General features: G+C 38.0%; 1 protein-coding gene across 2 annotated transcripts in view; it reads left to right on the forward strand.

The window, feature by feature from the left end:
- The window catches only part of LOC127422981 (RNA binding protein fox-1 homolog 3-like), a 624,242-nt gene that overhangs the window by 275,936 nt on the left and 324,705 nt on the right, over positions 1-23,601 (forward strand). For both annotated transcript variants that reach the window (XM_051666939.1, XM_051666938.1), the window contains one exon: positions 19,263-19,342. In XM_051666939.1, the coding sequence (XP_051522899.1) occupies positions 19,321-19,342 (22 nt within the window). In that variant the 5' untranslated portion in view covers positions 19,263-19,320. The remainder of the gene's footprint in view (positions 1-19,262; positions 19,343-23,601) is intronic.

The following is a 23,601-nucleotide window of genomic DNA, read 5'->3' on the forward strand; positions in this document are numbered from 1 at the left end:
ATGTCAACACAGGAATTTAAAAATTGGTCATCAACCGATTTTTAATGTGTAAATTTTTACGGATCATCCAATTTAAAAAGATCCTTACTCTAATTATCCTTTAATATGTATTTGTGTTTGTTTGAGTAGATAATTGGGGGGCAATATAGAGGTGTAGGCTTTCGGCAACTGTGGCAAGAGGGCCAGGGGGCTCAGACCTGTCAAATGGAACAGCAAGCACTGTTTCTAAATGGACTGGGAACAGAAATGCTTTATAAAGTGGAGGCAGAAAAACCCACCTCCCAGACTACACCACACATCTCTCACTAACCCGTGAAATCGAGTTCACCTCTGAGGATGGATGCACGCTTCATGCATCTTCCTCGTCCGCCTGACACACAAATATACATACATTAATGCACTGAATTACACATACACTTCTCTCATGGGAACATCTGTTTCATTTGTCTAGTCTGGGCTGCACATGCCAGAGATGCCTGACATATTTTTATTTAGCTTTACTTCATTCATCTTTTATTTATCCAAAGGTGTGCAGTCTTCCTTTTATGGGACTGTCTACTGTACATATGGTGTGCTATGTACAGTACATCTTGCTATGTGATTACACCATGCCTTTCTTATATAGAAATGGCTATTATTTCTGCCATAATGGCACCTTTTACATAATGTGGTTCCAGCATTTGTGGAACAGAACCATGTATTGGCTTTCTATGAGCAATAGTGATGGTACAGTACAAATCAATCACGGCAACAAAAGTCACAAAGACATGGTGCTGGTGAGTTCACCACATTAATCGTTCAGTTGCATTGCACTCGAAAATGATTCTTGCCATTTCAGAATCAGAATTAGCTTTATTACCAAGTATGCTTACACATACAAAGAATTTGTCTGGAAGCTTCCAGTGCACAAACAATACAGCAACAAGACAGAGGTAATAATAAAAAATAAAAGAATAAAAATAAAAAGTGAATAGAAAATATAAGTATATATAGAAATACACAATAATATATATAAACTCACTTTCAACTGCTTTTATTTTCAGCAAACTTAACATGTGTAAATATTTGTATGAACATAAAAAGATTCAACAACTAAGACATAAACTGAACAAGTTTCATAGACATGTGACTAACAGAAATGGAATAATGTGTCCCTGAACAAAGGGGGGGTCAAAATCAAAAGTAACAGTCAGTATCTGGTGTGGCCACCAGCTGCATTAAATACTGCAGTGCTTCTCCTTCTCATGGACTGCACCAGATTTGCCAGTTCTTGCTGTGAGATGTTACCCCACTCTTCCACCAAGGCACTTGCAAGTTCCCGGACATTTCTGGGGAGAATAGCCCTAGCCCTCACCCTCCAATCCAACAGGTCCCAGATGTGCTCAATGGGATTGAGATCCGGGCTCTTCGCTGGCCAAGGCAGAACACTGACATTCCTGTCTTGCAGGAAATCATGCACAGAACGAGCAGTATGGCTGGAGGCATTGTCATGCTGGAGGGTCATGTCAGGATGAGCCTGTAGGAAGGGTACCACATGAGGGAGGAGGATGTCTTCCCTGTAACGCACTGCGTTGAGATTGCCTGCAATTACAACAAGCTCAGTCCAATGATGCTGTGACACACTGCCCCAGACCATGATGGACCCTCCAACTCCAAATCAGTCCCGCTCCAGAGTACAGGCCTCGGTGTAACGCTCATTACTTCGACGATAAACGCGAGTCCGACCATCACCCCTGGTAAGACAAAACTGCGACTCGTCAGTGAAGAGCACTTTTTGCCAGTCCTGTCTGGTCCAGCGAAGGTGGGTTTGTGCCCATATGTGACATTGTTGCTGGTGATGTCTGTTAAGGACCTGCATTACAACAGGCTTACAAGCCCTCAGTCTCTCTCAGCCTATTGCGGACAGTCTGAGCACTGATGGAGGGATTGTGCATTCCTGGTGTAACTCAGGCAGTTGATATTGCCATCCTGTACCTCCCGCAGGTGTGATATTCGGATGTACCGATCCTGTGCAGGTGTTGTTACACGTGGTCTGCCACTGCGAGGATGATCAGCTGTCCTTCCTGTCTCACTCTAGCACTGTCTTAGGCATCTCACAGTACGGACATTGCAATTTATTGCCCTGGCCACATATGTAGTCCTCGTGCCTCCATGCAGCATGCCTAAGGCACGTTCACGCTGATGAGCAGGGACCCTAGGCATCTTTCTTTTGGTGTTTTTCAGAGTCAGTAGAAAGGTCTCTTTAGTGTCCTAAGTTTTTATAACTGTGACCTTAATTGCCTACCATCTGTAAGCTGTTAGTGTCTTAATGACCGTTCCACAGGTGCATGTTCATTAATTGTTTATGGTTTATTGAACAAGCATGGAAAACATTGTTTAAACAATTTACAATAAAGATCTGTAAAGTTATTTGGATTTTTACAAAATTATCTTTAAAATGCAGTGTCCTGAAAAAAGGACATTTCATTTTTGCTGAGTTTGTATATTTATATATGTGTGTGTGTGTGTGTGTGTGTGTGTGTGTACAATATACAAATACGAATCTGTTACATAAGATACAAGGGAATGTATGGCAGAAGAGGTATGGTATGCTGGATAAATATAAATAGACTAAGCTGTGTATTGCACATAATTATTGCTCAATGGGGCAGTTTTAACTGTTCATGAGATGGATAGTCTGAGGGAAAAAAACTGTTTCTGTGCCTGACGGTTCTGGTGCTCAGTGCTCTGTAGCGCTGTCCAGAATGCAACAGTTCAAAAAGGTGGTGGGCTGGGTGAGTGGGGTCCAGAGTGATTTTTCTAGCCCTTTTCCTCACTCTGGAAGTGTGAAAGTGTGTGGAAGTGTACAGTTCTTGAAGGGAGGACAGTGGGCAACCAATAATCCACTGTCTGATGTCTGATTTTGTAGCTGCACCAAACCAGACAGTTACTGAAGTGCAGAGGACAGACTCAATTACTGCTGAGTAGAACTGTATCAGCAGCGCCTGTGGCAGGTTGAACTTCCTCAGCTGGTGAAGGAAGTACAACCTCTGCTGGGCCTTTTTTCACAATGGAGTCAATGTGGGTCTCCCACTTCAGGTCCTGTGAGATGGTAGTGCCCAGGAACCTGAATGACTCCACTGCTGCCACAGTGCTATTTATAATGGTGAGCGGGGTCAATGTTGGTGTGTTCCTCCTAAAGTCCACTATCATCTCCACTGTTTTGAGCGTGTTCAACTCCAGGTTGTTTTGAATGCACCAGTGAGCCAGCCGTTCAACCTTCCTTCTGTATACAGACTCATCTTGGATGAGGCCGATGACAGTAGCATCGTCTGCAAACTTCAGGAGCTTGACAGAAGGGTCCTTGGCGGTGCAGTCATTAGTATACAGGGAGAAGTGTAGTGGGGAGAGCACACATCCATGGGGGTCACCAGTGCTGATCGTACATGTGCTGGAAGTGAATTTCCCCTGTCTCACTAGCTGCTGCCTGTCCGTCAGAAAGCTGGACAGATAGACGTGGGAACAGAGGGATGATGGTGTTGAAAGCCGAACTGAAGTCCACAAAAATGATCCTTGCATATGTCCCTGGTCTGTCCAGATGTTGCAGGAAATGATGCAATCCCAGTTTGACAGCATCATCCGCAGACCTGTTTGCTCAATAAGCAAATTGATGGGGATCTAGAAAGGGTCCGGTGGTGTCCTTCAGGTTGGCCAACACCAGTCTCCAAACGATTTCATGACCACAGACATCAGAGTGATTTTAGTTCCAGTTATGTTTTATTTGTTGTGCATTTACACTAGTGCGAATCGTCATGGTGGCATATCTGGATATCTGAATTTTAACTTATTGACACCAATGGTGACATTCATTCACTAATAATTGCATGTAAGCAAGTGCACAGGAAATAATTGTTTTCTCAAAAGTTTCTTACACAAAATTTCTGCAGGATTCTCATGGACTGACACGTACATACTAAATTTAATCTTACCCTGGTTCTAATGCTGTTGAATCCGGATTATTCTAAATGAGGGAGCACAAATCTCCAGTTAGTAATTTGCATAATATACGCCCAAACCATCTACATAAAAGGGCTTTCTGCCTAACCTATCCAGTGCACATCTTCAAGTAAAGCCAAATGCCATTCTCAAAACTAGTAACACAATAAAAACCTCATATCAGGGTTTCCATTAGCCGGTAATTACCATTTTTTGACCGTTAAAACGTCCCAATGTCAGACAATTTGAAAATTTTTTGACAAATTGTATGGTGAAAATATTAACACAAAGCATCAGCAACCCCTTTAGTTGATGCCACAAATGTACAGCATGACACCATCCCAATGATGACAGCGCTTCGCTGCCACAGAGTTTGAAACTTTCACGACAGTTTGTGAAGTCCTAATTCACGACTACAGCAGGTTGTATTCCATGCACTAGCAAAAGCCTGTGCTATTCCCATCTTGAATGCCCGCAGTGAGAAGCATTTCACTTCAGAACTGCATTAAAACAGCCTTGCGTTGCTGTCTTGTGGAGGAGAAGGACACCAGGCTTATGTGAATCTCAAGCTAGAGAAATGCTCCACACATTTGATTTCACATCGGCAGCAAAACACTTCTGTGCTATGAAGAAATTAATCAAAAATAAAGAAGTTTCAGTGTAGTCGATCATACTAAAATTTACAGCTCATGGATTATTAATTGCAAAACTGAACAGGGCCAGGAAGTGTTGTGGGTTTTAAAGGTAAAGCACATGAAGAATGATTATAAAGAGGGTTTTATGGCTTTACACACCAAAGTCTTAGACCAGCTAATTAAAAATCAGTCTAGCTGGAATTAAACCATTCAACCATTTATGAATGACATTTCTCCACTAATGACGCTAAAGTCACTAACTCAAGTTCAGACACAAGCGTATTCAGGAAGAGTGTGCACGTTTGCTATGACAAGATAATTACGGCTGTTCCGTAATACGGTGATATACTGAGGAATTCCAATGAAAACAGTATGACAGTCTTACTACCTACAACGGTGGCTCAAATTCCACTTTAACCACTCATTAAATCCACACAGCTTCAGAATAATTATCATAAAATCCGGATTTCATCTGCCTCTATAAAGCTTGCACAGGTTGTTTTCCTAATTCTAAAAAAAAAAAAGCCGCTGATGGTAAACCAACAGCGTTTCATGATCGGATGCCTGATGCCTCCCTCTCCTTGGTTAAAATGATACATTTTAACAACATGTTTACACCCTTGTTACTTTTTATTGTATATTTATGTTTTAGTAAATCAACTCAAACTGGAAATAAACCAAGCTGTTGTTGGTAATTATTCACTTGTTGTTGATTTTCTTTTGGTCCTTTATTTTCACCCTTTATGGTGGGCCGTATTTCATTTAAATGTCCATCTCTCTCCCCCAACTCTCAGTCAATGTGATGCTTTGCCTGTTTTAATATTCAATGTCCCTCATGTTCAATTTGCATCAGGCGTCCTAGTGTTCCATTACCCAGAATCCTCTCTGTCCAACATAAATTGGGTGCATGTTGCAGTGGAATGACAACAGTAGGGTCTTAATGGAGATGTCTATTTATTCTATATTCAATCATTTTATCCAACAAATGCAATATCTAAACCAAGCAAAGCCACAGCAACGCTGCAGTTACAGTATGAGTGTGGGTGGTGACGTGCTGCTGAAAATTGAGTTTCATGTTCATTTGAAGAAGGTCAATTTGAAGTCTTCAGCTTTCTAGAAAGAGGAAGTTTTGAATAGCATTGGCTAGTCAGTGCATGTCATTAAAGGAATATTCCAAGTTCAATAATAGTTCATCTCAACAAACAGCATTTGTGGCATGATGTTGATTACCACAAAAAAACATTTCAACATATCTTTCCTTTTCTTTAAAAAAAGCAAAAATCAAAGTTACAGTGAGGCACTTACAATGGAAGTGAATGTGACCAATTTTTGGAGGGTTTAAATGCAGAAATGTGAAGCTTATAATTTTTATAAAAGCAATTAGAATAATTCTTCTGTTAAAACTCTTGTATTATTTGAGCTGTAAAGCTGTTTAAATTGCCATTTTTAGTAATGTTAGGGTTTTAGGGTTTGTTGAGATTACATCGTCATGGCAACAAAATTGTAAAATTGGCTATAACCTTACACAGAAAAGGTTAGTAAGCATGGCTCAGACTTTTCTTTGTCTGAGCCATTTTAAGTCATTTTATTATTATTATTTGTATGGCACTTTTAACAACACACATCGTTTCAAAGCAGCTTTACAGAAAATAATGCATTAAAGCTAGGGTGTGCAATCTTTTCCAGAAAATTTGATATTTTTTGTTATACTGGTTGAAAGTCTCTTCACATCCTAATAGCAATCAATAATTTAAGTGGTATAAATGTAAATAAAAAAAATAAATAAAAAAAAAATATATATATATATATATATATATATATATATATATATATATATATATATATATATATAAATGTCAAGAGTACATGTCTGCAAATTCTAGGCAAAAGGTGACTACTTTGAAGATGCTAAAATATAACACAGTTTTGATTTATTTTGGATTTTGTTTAGTCACAACATAATTCCCATAGTTCCATTTATGTTACTCATAGTTTTGATGACTTTACTATTATTTTAAAATGTGAAAAAATAAGTGTTTCAAAACTTTTGACCAGTAGTGTATATCTTCTGTGGAAGGGACAGGACAAAAAAATGATTGACCAATCATTGCATTCGGTCCGAATGTAATGATAGGATGTCCTTCCTGTCTGTCAGTCTATAGTTGCATACCGCCACGCAACTTGTTTGCGCAGACAATCACACGTCATCAGCGTGGGTTCCTTGACACTGTGCAGAGCGAGCGCGAGAATGGAAGGCGAACCGCAGCTACCTTATGTTCCTCCTGAACCACCAGTAAAAGGAAACAAGAAAAGAAAGACCATGTTAGAAACTTCTACGACAGAAAAACGTCTGGATCAAGAACGTGCTAAAAGCAGAATTAACACTGCCGTTGCTTTTCCACGCTGGAGGCAACTGCGGGACTCAAAGGGTCTGAAAAATGACGCCATGGTTGCTGTTTTTCTTTTGGACAGGTAATTACATGGCTTGATTTGTTTTTGATATACTTTGTTAATGTAATTAAGTATTTAGCTCATGTAGTTTGTGTACCTTTACGAATTATCTCAAAGCTAACAGGAGCTACGGTGTAAAATGGAACTATTTTTATGTTTTCAAAGTTACGAAAACACTGCAACATCCACACCTTTGGTGCATGGATTCATAAGGCCACCACATCAACTGTTTCGACTATTATAACTTGTCTCTCCTCCTGGCGCTTAGACTCTGCTCTGTGTGTGTTTATGTGTGATAGAGGAGGCGTGGCTTTGAAGACACCTCTGAAGCGAGGGCGGGCTCTATGCTTTCAAAGCTAGCTTGCTAACTGCTAGCCTCTCTGGATTACACACCCTAGCTTTAACAGAAAGTGAAACTGTAATATATATAAAGTCTTAGAGTCATCATTGTGTAGTTTGATTAAATATGATTGTAAATTATGTATAAACATAAATAATTATATAATAATTGTTTTTAGAACCCCAGTGAGCAAGCTGAAGGCGACTGTGGTAAGGAACACAAAACTCCAAAAGATGTTGGTCAATGGAGAAAAATAACCTTGGGAGAAACCAGGCTCATTGTGGGAGCCAGTTCCCCTCTGGCTAACAGCATGAATATAATGCCAATATTAGTTATTTATGAGCAGTGCAAGTTGTGGTTTAAAATTTGTAAACTAAGTGTTAAGGGTCAGTGGTTGAACAAAGATTTTGTATGAACTGTAAGATTAATGACTAATGTCTTTGAAGTCCATCCTGGATTTACTGCAGAAGTTCACATAGATGCATTGTCTTTTGTTAGTTGGCTAATGAAGGCTTTTGTTGGCAATTAATTGATAGTCTATGTATTCTTAAAAGGATAGTTCACCCCCCAATACCCCCCCCCCCCCCCCCCACACACACACACACACAACAAAAAAATGTCTCACCGTGGAAAACCATTATGCTGAATTTCCTAATAAAGTTACTAACCAAGTGGCAAGTAACTTTGTTTTATTGACTTACAAAAACAAATTTTAACTCACATTTGGTGCTTGGTGAATTTAAATTTTGGGCTCTGCTGTCAAGTGTCCTCCTTTTTATACTTCCAGCCCATTTCTCTGTTTCCAATGCTTCTTCATCATTCACTGCATGTGTCTGATGTAGTTATATAGCATTGCATTGTATTATTTATCTGCTGGGTTGGTTAAAGGCAGAGTCCCCAGTGTGGCCTGGCATTTGGGAATCCTCATTAACATTTGCAACATGTGGATCAGCGGGGCCTCTGGTGGGAGTGCTGTCCGCTCCATGCTCTTAAAAATCTCAAGTCTGTGAGGGCTAAAGCTGGTATTTACTACTTACCTACAGCTATACGAGATAAAGGACATCAGGGGTGGCAGTCACTCATGTTTTAGTAACATCCAGTATTCTAATTGTGCCAGAGACTATATATTTAGATAAATTCATACACACACTTTCGATGCTTTTTTGCAGTTTCAATGCTATAATTTTAAACCCATTCTAACGTATGCTTTCAAAGCTATCAAAATAATTTAATTTAAATAAAAACTCATATATGTTAGCCAGCTAAATAACGTACCTTGGTAACTTATTTAAATCAGCTAAATATTCATGGTTTTGTTATCATGGGGGTCCTTTTAATCTTTTTACATTATTTGCACAATCAAAATCAAATAAATGTATTTGTTTCAATGTAGCATTTAAAATAAAAATCATACATTTTAAACTTCATTAACAATATTCAACTAATATTAAATATTAAAATTTTAAGAACTCTTACATGAAGGCCTGGAGGTTAAAATGTTACTCTGGTTTCAATCCCCCAGTGGTGCATATTAATATATCCTATTTTAATAAAGTAAAATTGCAACTGGATGATAGTGGATCTGACAACAGGAATGGGGTCTCGTGTGGTTCCATTTTAGTTGACTATCATCATGCCTATGATTAAGCTGAAGTGAGGGTGCCATAGAAAAGGACACATTCACCCCTGATTTTACCAAGATTTTATATTTTTTAATTCACTGAGACAGAATTGGACCCACTGGTTGAGTTTAGTTTTCATAGCGGTTCCTTAACTCTTATGGGGGGGTTCTCCCTACACTACACATTGATCAAAAGAGGGAGACACCCCATGGTTCATTCTGTGTGGCAGCAAGTCCAAAGCCTTAAAGGAGTAGTTCACCCAGAAATGAAAATTTCCCAGATGCCATCCCAGATGTGACTTTTTTTTTCTTCTTCTGTACACAAAGATTTTTAGAAGAATATTTTAGCTCTGTAGGTCCATACAATGCAAGTGAATGGGTACCAAAATTTTGAAGCCCCAAAACGACATAAAGGCAGCATAAAAGTAATCCATACGACTCCAGTGGTTAAATCTATATCTTCTGAAGTGATATAATGGGCAACTGTCAATCTCCACATTCATTTTCACATTTTTCTTCTTTTGTTTTTGGTGATTCACATTCTTTGTGCATATCGCCACCTACTGGGCAGGGAGGAGAATATATAGTAAAAATGACTTAAATATTGATCTGTTTCTTGCCCACACCCATCATATACCTTCTGCAGATATAGATTTAACAACTGGAGGCTTATGGATTATGTTTATGCTGCCTTTATTTGCTTTTTGTTGCTTGAAATTTTTGGTACCCATTTACTTGCATTGTGAGGACTTATAAAGCTGATAAATTCTACAAAAAATCTCTTAAAAACCCCAAACTAAAACAAACACTCCATCTACACCAATCACAAGCATATGCAGTAGCAAACATATATGCCACATAAATTCCCAGCTAACCCATATGACGTGCAGCCCCATCGGATCCTCATACAGACCAGGACCATTAGCTCTCACAGCTTTCATATATTGACCCAGTATGAAAATCAAATTACAGCTGGCTGTTCTAGGCTTAATATTTATGTACAGGCTCTCTATTCCTGCTCCCTGTAGGAAGAGTTGATGAGCTCCAGCCTGTCTGTAATTGAGAAGTGTTTCCAGGTCAGTGTGTGCCATTGTGCTCCGGTGTGTGTGAAAGGGGATATTTACTCTGTGAATGGGGGATGAATGGTGTTACAACTCTATTTACCAAAGCCTGTATAAGCTGCACAACTAATCTGCTTCACAAAGCCAAGTTGAATCCAAAAAGGATTCAGGCACAGCATTACAAAGTTAAATTGTTCTTTTATGCCACGCTACTGCCTTGGACATTTTTCTTTTCTTTCTCCCCCTTACTACCTGTTCTCATCCTCTTCTGAAAAGATGTAGAGGCACATTCCATTCCCCCACCCTCCAAACATGTTTATCCTTAATATTTATCCTTTGGAATAAAGTAAAGGGACTGATGGAAAACATTATACTGTCCTCTGATCTTTAAAACATGTATTGCTGAATCAACTCAGCCTCCATCTGCTCCAGAGTTGCTTATCTAATGGAACATAAAGCACTTTTGGCTGAAGGACTTATATTTCTTTGTTTTTTTTGTTTGTTTGTTTTTTTTTATTATTTCATCTTATTTGATTTATTTATTTAGTTGTCTGCTTATTATTTAGGATGATTCACTAGCTTCTAAAACAGCTCAGCATTTTAATCCATTTCTGTAGTTACTTTTAATCAAGATTTGTTCCAGTGACATCATTGGCAGTTTTGAGTATTCTAATTACAATATGTGATCGCATACATGTCATCCATTTAGTGTCATTCAGAATCAAATGTCTAAAGGCACGGTCACATCTTAATTTGCACAGTGAATCTCCGTTGGTGAAGAAGGCATGGTCCAATGTGAAGCATGTGTGAAACCAGCAAAAAATAAATTGCCAAGCAGTCTCTTTTTAATGCTGCACTTTATACTCTGGGAGAGTTAAGATAAAAAGAAACTCGCTGCTAAAATTATATCCTTGTCCATTGTGAATATTCAGTGTAGCTGTTTTGAAAGCACCACCCACACAGCGGTCACCAAACAACTTCCTATTGGTCAATGCTGCAAATTTGTGTGCCAAAGTTCACCAAACTTAATCTCCACAAAAAACCAGAGAGGGGAAATTCTTTGCCTCCAGAAGTCCATTGCACAGATTCCTATGGAGATGACTGTATTTCACCTGCAGAATTTTGCAGTGCATAGGTAAATGTGTGGTCACATTTACGTTTGCATGGTGAAATTCTGCGAAACTCTCCCAGAGTATAAATCGCAGCATTAAAAATAGGCTGTTTGGCAATTATTTTTTACTGGTTTCACACGCACTCAACGTTCACTTACGCCGCCTTTGCCCGGGAATCCCGCTGTACAAAGGTAAATGTTAATGCCCCTTGACTGTGCCTTAAAATCTCTTTTTTTTTTTTTAGTGTTTGTGATACTGACATGTCAGACAAGTTACAACTTGCAGTGATAATGTTATTGGAATTTTTTTTTTTTTTTTTTTTTTTTTTGACTACTTTGAATTTAATCAATAATGAACAAAATATACAACAATTTATATAGAGTTTAAATGCGAGAAATTATAGTGACAAGTTAAAGAGATAGTTCACCCAAATATGATAATTCTGTAATTTACTCACCCTCATGTTGTTAGTCATATGGGTTTTGGAACAACATGAGGATGAGTAAATGATGAAAGAATTAAATTGTTTTAATGTAAACAAAGATATATAACTATGATGAAAATATTTTTTTACTGTTTATAGTCACTGCTAAAGGCCTTTTTTTTTTTTTTTTTTTTTAGGTATGATGCACAGCAGAGTATACTGTATACTATTCACAATATAGCTCAAGTGCCTTATTGCTTTTTCCAAAACATGTGCTACATTATACAAACATTAAGGACTACATTAAATTTATTAAGTGTCATCCCTCCGCTAGAAGATATAGTCCCTGACGTAACAGAAATTTGCTATGCTACATAAATAGTGATCTGATAAAGTATGTGTGCTGCACAGATATGCTGCACAGGTCACAGCTGTAATATCAGTTATACTGTGTATTTTAGCAAGGCTGGAACACTGTATTGACCAATCAGCATCCAGGACCAGATTTATCCACTTTATAATACACATTTGACATGTTAGTGAAATAAATGTATATGACATAACACACATAATGACTAAGACACCTTGTCCTTATCTGCTTACATGCATCCAAGTGTTAGACCTTTCAAAGTTGAGATATAATATTGCTATTGTATTGTTTTCATTTTACAATGGCATACAATGTATTTATTGCTGTGTACGAAAGTAAATTGCCGGGCAAATAGACTTTAGTGAGATACTTTTTTCTTGTTGCTTGCAATATCAGTGTAGCCCGAGTGATTGTTGTTTTATTTTTGTTTTTTCCATGGCACTCTTTAAGTCTGCTGTTATTTATGCCTTTTTACCGTCCAAATAATTAATCAGCTCCGACACAACAGGAAAAGAAACAGCTTTTAATTACTTATGATGAAATAACAAATAATGTTGGCCTTGTTCCCAAAAATACTGGAGCCAGTGCATGGTAATTCATTACACATACACACACACAGAGAGAGAGAGAGAGAGAGAGAGAGAAAGAGAAAGAAAGAAAGAAAGAGAAAGACAGTGTGGGAGGGAGAAGGGAGCTTTGAGATATGAGCTCTGTAGAGATGAAATCAATAAACATTCTTTGTTCATGTGTGTGCGTGCACGCGCGTGTGTGTGTGTGTGTCCAGGTATTCCCTACATTGTGGGGAACAAATGTCCCCACAAGGATAGTAAAACCTGAAATTTTTGACATTGTGGGGACAATCAGTCGGTCCCCATGAGGAAAACAGCTTATAAATCATAGTAAATTATGTTTTTTGAAAATATAAAAATGCAGAATGTTTTTTGTGAGGGTTAGGTTTAGGGGTAGTGTTAGGGTTGGGGGATAGAATATAACGTTTGTACTGTATAAAAACCATTATATCTATGGAGAGTCCTCATAAAACATGAAAACCCAAACTACTGTGTGTGTGTGTGTGTGTGTGTGTGTGTGTGTGTTAGTGTTTATCTGTGTTTTTGTTTGAGATCTTTACGATCCATCAATGCCTGCTCAAAAGGTTGTTTCAACTTGCAATGGATACTCAATACATTGCACACCTACAGCATCTTGTGGTGTCTACATGTAAATTAGTCAAAGGAATAATTCACCCAAAATAATACAATTCTGTCATTTTTTTTTTTTTTTTTTCACCCTGAAGTCATTCCAGTCATCTTCTTTCTTGCTTGCTTAGAAGACATAAGGAGTTATATATTACTGTTTGTCAAAGCTGCTCTTTTCCATTCAATGAAAGTGTATGGTGACAAAGACTGTCCCTGGTCCCCATCAACTTTTATTGAATGGAAAACAGCAGCTTGGTCATTGTGCTAAACTTCTCCTTTTATATTCTTTGGAAGTAAATTATAAGGTTTTGGAACAATTTATTTAATATTTATTAATTTAGCAAATGCTTCTCCAAAGCCACTTATGAATGATAATAACACAAACAGAGAGAACACAATACAAGTAGTGCTACATACCGAATTTCCTCAAGAAACAGCATTAGGGTGAGCAAATGATGAGAGAATTTTCTTTTTTTTTTTTTCATCTCTTTAAATTGATCATCCTCTTTCTTTTAAATTTCACTTAAATCAATCTAGCAGCAAGCACAATTTTGTTTTGTTTTTTAATTCCAAGTCAAGGAGATAAAAAAAAAAATTACACTTTGTGTGCATGCACGCTTAGCTAGGGGGATGGACAAAAATGCTATCAGGGTTTTGTTGACATACAGAGACCTCTGTTTTTCATTGTCACCCCATGAGCCTGTTTTCAGGCATGCAAAGCAAAATTCCTCAAAAATGAATTCTCACCGAGTCGATAGTGAACTGGATTTCCCTGAAGACTTCCTGTGTCTCTGGGTTTCACTTCTACTCTTGACCACAGAGGGGAACACTCGGAATGGAATTAGACACTTCCCCACAGTGAACTACAGCCTCTTTCAGAGAGATAGACAGCGATATGCACAGTCAGAGAGAAAGAGAGCGAATGGGGTTGAGATTTTGTTGAATATACTCTATATAGAATTTTTGTATACTAGATATAGAATATACTCTATATAGAATATGCTATATATATATATATATATATATATATATATATATATATATATATATATATATATATATATATATATATATACACACACACACACACACTACCGGTCAAAAGTTTTGAAACACTTGACTGAAATGTTTCTCATGATCTTAAAAATCTTTTGATCTGAAGGCGTATGCTTAAATGTTTGAAATTAGTTTTGTAGACAAAAATATAATTGTGCCACCATATTAATTTATTTCATTATAAAACCAAAATGTAATTAAAAAAAAAAAAAGAAATTTTTTTGAAATTGATGACTTGGACCAAATAATAAAGAAAAGCAGCCAATAAGTGCCCAACATAGATGGGAACTCCTTCAATACTGTTTAAAAAGCATCCCAGGGTGATACCTCAAGAAGTTGATTGAGAAAATGTCAAGAGTCTGCAAATTCTAGGCAAAGGGTGACTGCTTTGAAGATGCTAAAATATAACACAGTTTTAATTTATTTTGGGCTTTGTTTAGTCACAACATAATTCCCATAGTTCTATTTATGTTATTCCATAATTTTGATGACTTTACTATTATTCTAAAATGTGAAAAAAATTATAATAAAGAATAAGTGTTTCAAAACTTTTGACCGGTAGTGTATATAAATACAGGGTTGGGAGGGTTACTTTTGAAATGTATTCCACTACAGATTACAGAATGCATGCTGTTAGATTACTCAAGGTCAGTAACGTATTCTAAATACTTTGGATTACTTCTTCAGCACCGGTAGATTTTTTTCACTTGTTTTGACTATAAAAACTCTGCCAGTACAGTAAGACAAAATACACATGTTAAAAATACATTCTCTGAAAAACCTAAATATCTTATGCAGTGTTGCTTCTAAAACAAATCTTAAAGATAAATCAAATTGATCTTGTTTTAAGGATTTTTAGATATTTTTACAGGAAAACAAGACAAAAATTATTATCAAGAAGATGATTTTTGCCCTGATTTAAGGTCTTACTAGAAAAAAGAAATTATGATCCAACATGAATTTTCTTGATAAACAAATATGATCGTGCCTGGTAACGTGCATGTAAAATAGGTAGAAATAGCATTTTAGCTTATCATAAAGCTGACAATTTACACAAGGTTTATTTCTATTTCTTCTGCTCCAAACTTACTTCAAACGTACTTCTCTGTCCGCTCATATTAATGTAACACGCCATAAGAAAGTGTTTCACCGCTGTTCAAATGCACTTTGGATCACATCATTTATATGTATAAATGTTTCCATCTGAAAGGACTAAATATTAAATGAAACAAATGACAATAAAATGCAAAGTAATCTCTTCAGTAATCAAAATAGTTTTTGAATGTAACTGTATTCTAATTACCAATTATTTAAATTGTAACTGTAGTGGAATACAGTTACTTATATTTTGTATTTTAAATACGGAATCCCGTTACATGTATTCCGTTACTCCCTAACCCTGTGTATATACATATATATATATATATATACATATATATATATATATATATATATATATATATATATATATATATATATATATAGATAGATAGATAGATAGATAGATAGATATACACAGTACTGTGCAAAAGTCTTAGGCACATAAGATGTTTGTCTTAAGGTGGTTATTTATTTCTTCAGTTTTAGTGTGCCAGTAGGAAATATAAATTTTAGACTCCCAACCATTCCTTTTGCTTAGTGAATAGAATAGAAGAAGAACAGAGAGCCCTGCAACAGATGGCATTGCCCTCACAGAGCCTCCCACTGAACATCGAGTCAGTCTGGGATTACATGAAGAGACAGAAGCAATTGAGACAGCCTAAATAGATAAAAGAACTGTGGTGAATTCTCCAAGAAGCTTGGAACATCCTGTCTACCAACAACTAAGAAAAACTGTGTCCAGGTGTAACTAGGAGAGTTGGTGCTGTTTTGAAGACAAAGGTGGTCACACCAAATATTGATTTAGCTTTTTTATGTTTACTGGACTTTGTTCTGATAAATGAAAACTATTTATGGCATTATTTTTAAAGACATTCTCACTATGCAACATTTTTCACAAGTGCCTAAAACTTTTGCACAGTACTGTACATACTCCAAACTCGTTTCCAAGCCTGTTGGCTGGTTTGAGAGGGAGGGCACCATCCAGCTGATCTGGCTGGGAGACCAGGCTATAAGACGAGCTTTAATCAGCTAAGACCAACCTGACCAGGCTGAGCGACCAGGTTAAACTAGCTAAGACCAGTTTGGCCAGGATGAGAGACCAAATTAAGCCAGCTAAGACCAGCTCGGCCAGGCTGGAAAGCCAGCCATAATCAGTTTAGGCCAGCTCGGCATGGCTAAGACACCATCTTTAATCAGCTAAATCCAGCTTAGCCAGGCTGAAAGACCAAATTAAACCAGTTAAGACCAGTTCAGCCAGGCTTGGAGACCAGATTTAATCAGCTAAGAGCAGCTTGGCCAGTTTGGGAGACCAGCTTTAATCTTCTAAGACCAACTTGACCAGGCTGAGAGACCAGGTTAAACTAGCTAAGACCAGCTTTGCCAGTATAAGAGACCAAATTAAACCAGCTAAGACCAACTTGGCCAGGCTGTAAGACCAGGTTTAACAAGCTAAGATCAGCTTGGTCAGGCTGAGATACCAGGTTAAACCTGCTAAGACCAGCTTGGCCATGCTGTAAGACCACGTTTAACAAGCTAAGTTCAGCTTGGCCAGGCTGAGATACGATACCAGGTTAAACCTGCTAAGACCAGCCTGGTCATGCTGGGAGACGCTTTAATCAGCTAAGACCAACTTGACCAGGCTGAGAGACCAGATTAAACTAGCAAAGACCAGTTTGGCCAGGATAAGAGACCAAAGTAAACCAGCTAAGACCAGCTCAGCTAGGCTGAAAGACCAAATTAAACCAGTTAAGACCAGCTCAGCCAGGCTAGGAGACCAGCTTTAATCAGCTAAGACCAGCTTGGCCAGACCACGTTTAACCAGCAAAGACCAGCTTGGCTAGGCTGAGATACCAGGTTAAACCTGCTAAGACCAGCTTGGCAATGCTGGAAAACCAGCTTGGCCTGGTTGAAAAATCAAATTAAATCAATTAAGACCAGCTTGGCCAGGCTGAGAGACCAGGTTAAACCTGCTAAGACCAGCTTGGCCATGCTGGGAGACCAGCTTGGCCCAGCTGAAAAAAACAAATTAAATCAATTAAGACCAGCTTGGCCAGGCTGAGAGACCAGCTTTAATCAGCTAAGACCAGCTTGGCCAAGCTATTAGAGTAGGTTTAACCAACTAAGGCCATCCTGGCCATACTGGGAGACCATCTTTAATCAACTAAGACCAACTTGACCAGGCTGAGAGACCAGGTTAAACTAGCTAAGACCAGCTTGGCCAGGATGAGAGACCAAATTAAACCAACTAAGACCAGCTTAGCCAGGCTGGGAGACCAACTTTATAAGTCCAACTTGACCAGTGAGACACTCTGTTGTAACCACAAGGAAGGTAACCCAGTGACTCTGTCCACCCTGGCAAACGGGCCAATTTGTTGCGTAGGAAACCTGGCTGGATTCATAGTTGTTTTAAGATTTTTACAATTTTTTCAGCAAGTACTTGTTTGTGCATAGGGTGCATAGTGATCTAATGATCTAAAGCAAATTCAAGTGAGCTCTGGAGATAACCATGACAATATTTAATCTCTAAAATGCTAATTTCTTGGTAGAATTTTTTTATAAATTGAAAAATAATGGTAAAATTGAACATTAGTAAATTAATTTACTCTGTTCTGCTTCCAAAAACTGTGAAGGCATCTGAGTATACAGCATATAAAGCAATCATTCTACCTCCATATACTGCCTGCAAAGGTAGCATTTTTATATTGAATGATATTAAGATAAGACAGTAAGACATTCAGTTTCATTGTGCAAGAGTGCTGTTTTTCAACAAACACATTAGCTCTATATTTCAGATTAATGCAAACAATTAAATGACACATAGGAACAATACTTTAATCAAGCCCCTTGGATATGGACGGGGAACTATGCATATTTAATCTAAATAGCCCGCAATAGAGGCCTTTACGGCCGTGTAATTACGGTAATGCTCTAACAGGGTCTTTTGTGCCGAGTGCTGCATTTGCTCTCTTGGGCCCCATGTTTGGTTGTATATGTTTCTGCGTCCAAAGAAAAGTTGCAACATTATCATCTTTCTCTGTTTTCTTTACGGAGTGGTCCTTTTCTTTCCTAACTCCTCAGGATGAAGTGCTTTCTTGCTCGCTAGAATGTTTCTCTAAATAAGAATGTGATTTGAAGCCACCTGCAATCACGTACACACAGCCCGATCTGACTTAGGTCAGTTTATTTTTAAATTAACAGTGACATCAGGCCCACTTCCTCTCTAGGTTGGACGAACAGAATGATTTATTCTTCTCATCCTCCTATCAGACTGAGCTCTATCTAATCAGAAAGGGTTAACAGGACTCGATTTCCTCTGGAAAGGATGCAGTGGTGTGTTTGCAGTTAATGTATGCCTCATGTGTTTGCCGATTCCATGTTTATGCATTCTCATGTGCGGAGTTTTTTTTTTTTTTTTTGCTTTGTTTTCCATAACTAAGTTTGAAACAAACAAGTAACTTGTTTGCTTGTGTGTGTGCTCCAGATGTTACAGCAGATCCACTTCAGCAGCAGTGTAGTATGAAGTACAGTTGCCGTTCTTGTGGTTTGCAGTGAGGGATTTGTTGGTTTTGGTGAGATTCTGAGTTTATCTGGACCTCGCAGGTCCCCTTACTATGCCTCAGTCCCCTCACACATTATCATAACAAGGGCATACAAAAGTGAGAAGTCCAACTACATAAACATGTTAACAAAAACAAGGAATTTCAGTGCAATAAGAAATGTAAATAGGGAGCTCACCCTCTTTGTTATGGTAGACAGGGTTTCGTTCTTAATTCAAAGAAAGAAAAAAACCACTTTGTAAGATATTCAATGTTTGTGTGTGCGTGCGTGCGTGCATGCGTGCATGCGTGCGCGAGTGTGTAATTTTAAGGCTTACATTCTTAGCCACGTGTCTCAAACTTGTCGCTTTCTCTCTCCTGCAGGAATCAAACACCTGTGTGGTTGCAGTGAGACCTCACCTCTGCTCAGCCACAGCTGTACATGGAGATCCCTAGCTGGGCAGGTAAGTGTGTGTTTGTGGAGGTCATTGCCTTCTTCAGGAGTCGCTGAGTGTGTCGATGTAGTGCTTGGCGGAGTAGGTGAGGATGTGTGTGGAGACAACAGGATCTCAGTGGTACTGTATTCATATGTGAAGTGTGGTTCTATTACAAATATGTTTTTGTACACTTGGATAGAAACTTAAACATATGTGATTAACGTATTGACAGCATATAATATGTGAACTCTTTTACATATGAACAACTTTAGAGCCATACAAATGTTTACAAATCAGTTGAGGTACATTGATTATTGAATTCATTGAGGTATTTTATTGTATTTATGATAAAAGAGGTACATACAGTACTTTTGTTTAACATCGTCATATTTGTTCAACACCGTTAAAGGGATAGTTCACCCAAAAATGAAATACATCATAATTTACTCACCCTCATGCCATTCCAGATGTACGTATATGACCTTCTTTATTCTGTTGAACACAAATATTTTTAGAAGAATATCTCAGCTGTGTAGGTCCATACAATGCAAGTGAATGGTGACCAGAACTCCAAAAGCTCCAAAAAGGAGATAAAGTCAGCATAAAAGTAATCGACAAGACTCCAGTGGTTTATTCAATGTCTTCTGAAGCGATCCAGTTGGTAACTCCTTGTTCAATGTACAGTACATCTTGTCATTGCAGTCTCTAGGTACAATCATAATTTCAAGCTCGATTTCACTTCTTAGTGCTTGATGCATGTGCAGAGTGCTAGATGGTGCTATAAGAAGTGTAATCAAGCTTGAAATCATGATCGCCAAGGAGACCACGGGCAGAATACAAGGAGTTACATTTTGGTCTGTTCTCACCCAATACAATCGGATCGCTTCAGAAGACATATATTAAAGCACTGGAGCCTTGATTACTCTGTGCTGACTTTATCTCCTTTTTTAGAGCTTTTGGAGTTCTGGTCACCATTCACTTGCTTTCTATGGACATTCAGAGCTGAGATATTCTTCTAAAAATCTTTGATTGCATCTTAGATGGCATAAGTGTTAAGTAAATGATGAGAGAATTTTCATTCTAACCCTTTAACATTTACCTAACTTGACATTTAAAGTGATTTTAACCCGATCTCATGAAAATGTTTACATATTTTATGAGTTGGCTATTTCATATGATTTTGTACGATTTTGTTCATACTAAATTCATACTATCACGTGCAAATGCACGGATGTCTAATGCAGAAGTAAGTGTGAGTTCCGCTCATGAGGCATTAAGGACATGCTTATTAATATTATGCCCATACCCAAACCCCTTATCTAAACCTAACCGTTCAGTAGAGTGTGTAAACATGATAAGAAGCTGTTATGTGTGACAGAAGCAAGTAATTGTCACGTGTTAGATGGAAACGATGTCCGGTGACATCATTGGCTGTAGTGAAAATCGTACGAATTCATGCGATTGCAGTCGTACGATATCACATGAATTAGCCAAATTTAAAAAAGTCGTATGAATCCTTACGATTTCGCCATGAGAGTGTGTTGAGTGATTTCGTTCTGTGTGATTTCGAAAGACTGGTCATAATCATTGTCACAGCATGCACACACATAAATCACTAAATCAGTACATTGTTACATTGACAGTGTTTTACTTATGTCTAATACTTGTTGAGCTTTGATGAAAATTATGTTCAGCCATTCAAAAAGTGAAAATGACTTTTATTTATTTTATTTGTCCCATCTGGGTTTTATTTATAAATAAACATGGCATTATGAAGGTTTTTCTGAAGGAGTTTCTCCATCTACAAAAACATACATCCCGGGATTTTGTCTGAACATTGAACTTGGGCCACATCAACACTAATCTGTTAATAAAGTTTGAAACCTTCCTTAACGTCAGTCTCTTAACATCATAATTTTTCAAAGTATCCGGTTATGAGGATTGTTTTTGAAAGTCTCAGTTATCGGTGGAGAACATATTTTTGTTCCAGTGAGGATAAAAGGTGTAAATGTAGCAAAATCAATGCATTTTCAGATAAATATGGATTAGTGTTGATGTGGATATTGTCACTGGGCTGTGGTACTTTATGCACAAATACCTACCAATATGAATGAGATCACCATTGTGAAGAAGAATGAATCTTTTTTTTTTTTTTTTTTTTTTCTGTAAATGTGGTTACAGGAATGAATGGTGGTGCAAGCAAATATTTGATTAAATTCTGAGTCTCACCCTTCAATTGTTAGGGTGATTTCATATTTTTGAACAATTTACATCTACAGTCTCTCTCTATATACAGTAAGTACCATTCTTATCCGCTCTACTCTCAATGTCATCATTGTGTCCCGTCTGTCTGGGGCGTATGTTGGATCAGTTGACCTTACTAGAACCCTGGTTCACAGATTGAGACTGAATTTACCTTGTACACATAAACCAGTGGTGGAGCAGTGGTGTGTAAATGCCACCTGAAACGTCAGCTTGCACACCCAATTGAAATGAGTTTTGTTGTTGTTCTTTTTTCAATTATTAATAATAATGACTTTTTTCCTCCAATTGTTCAAATTTTTCAGAAAAAATATGATATTAGGAAAATAGAGAAAAACAAACAAATCTGAATATGGTCATACTTGTGCAGTTGGCTGAAAAAAAAAAAAAAAACTAACCATGGAGTTGTCAGCTAGCAATCACCTGTGTGTGAATGTTATTTTAAATTATTAAAAAAAAAAAAAAAAAAAAATAGTATATATATATATATTATGCCAGATGTCTTCAAATCATTTAAAAAATTTTATTAAAATTATATTAGCCTAAGCGTAACCATCTGTGTTTATATTTTGATACATTAATAGGCATACCAACTGATAAAATTTGCTTTTATTTGTTGTAACATCATAACTTAAAACTCATAAAAAGAAATTAAAGCAGTGTTTGTTAATGATACATGCAGTGGGTTTGTGCTATAGTTCTTGCAAACCCTGTCTTCATTTTATCTTAGCAATGCAAATCTACCTGATAAGACTGAAAGGACTGTGCCAACCATATGGGTCCGGTGTGCACATGTCGTTTAGAGCTATAAATGAGAGTGTGTCTTTAAAAGTGGAGTGCAGAGGAAAAGGCTAGAGCAAAGAAGTGAGAGAGGAGTGGTTTAAGTAGTGCTGACAACAGGCCTTTGATTCTGAGCATGCCCATTAGAGGGAGCCATAAATCCTGGGCTCCCTGGACTGCCTGTGTCAGCAGTCCATGAAATGAATTGATATTAAACGCGACAAAAAGCCTCTTTAATTCTGCCTCCACCAGCCTCTCTCTCTCTCTCTCTCTCTCTCTCTCTCTCTCTCTCTCTCTCTCTCTCTCTCTCTCTCTCTCTCACTCTCTCTCTCTCTCTCTGCCTCCCCTTGTTCTGGACGATAATTGAAAAGAGAGAGGGGAAAAAAAGTGTAGTGAAGCCAAGCCTGTCATCATAAAAACATCTGCAATTACATCCGCTCTATTCATTATTTATGAAAGTCATTAATTAAATATTACTTACAAATAGCAATAGCATTTTCCCCCTTTTCTGCACCCATGTTGTCTTCGAAATGGCCAGATTTTCTGCCAAACATCACAATGCGGTGTGCAGTAAACATTTATGTTTAGGCATTAAGGACAATAATGACAATTATGTTTGCTGATTCGTGCTACGCCTGAGCCCTGTTCACCTGCCTCGTGAATCCGGAGGCCTCGAAGTGGCCCTTACATCCTGACAACCAATACGGCGGAAATCTACCTCTGCCGCATCTACGCTAACACCGCACACCATAGTGCTGAAATAATGGAGATAACTTGATTCACTTTCAGGCAAATGGGATATTCTAAAATAGCCCCCTTTTTTCATTTTTATTGCGCTGTCAAAAAATGTCCCATAATGAGAGGAGGAAGTGTTGTCACGAAATGACATCACCCCCACACATGATGAGCTAAAATGGTAAGCGGTGGGATTTCAGGTACCAAATTGATAAGTTAGGCCTGTTATTCCCAAAATTGTAAAGATGAGGAATGATACATCAAATGAGGAGCTCTGTGGCGTAACGCTCTTTTAAAACGAGCTGGATGACATTCTAAGTGGGGAGCTAAGCTGCTCTGAGCGCACCAACCAGCATCAGATACAGATGTTGTAACTCTTTCACTTAGTGGGGCCCCTACGCGGAGGCTCTCAGCCTGTACGAGGGGCCACGCTCACGTCGCAGGTGTGATAGATTGAGTTGCGGAAAGCCATCATCTGGTTGTGCATGCGCATGCTGAGTGAGGTGGGC

This window comes from Myxocyprinus asiaticus, chromosome 32, assembly GCF_019703515.2.
Source record: "Myxocyprinus asiaticus isolate MX2 ecotype Aquarium Trade chromosome 32, UBuf_Myxa_2, whole genome shotgun sequence".
Taxonomy (NCBI): Eukaryota; Metazoa; Chordata; class Actinopteri; order Cypriniformes; family Catostomidae; genus Myxocyprinus; species Myxocyprinus asiaticus.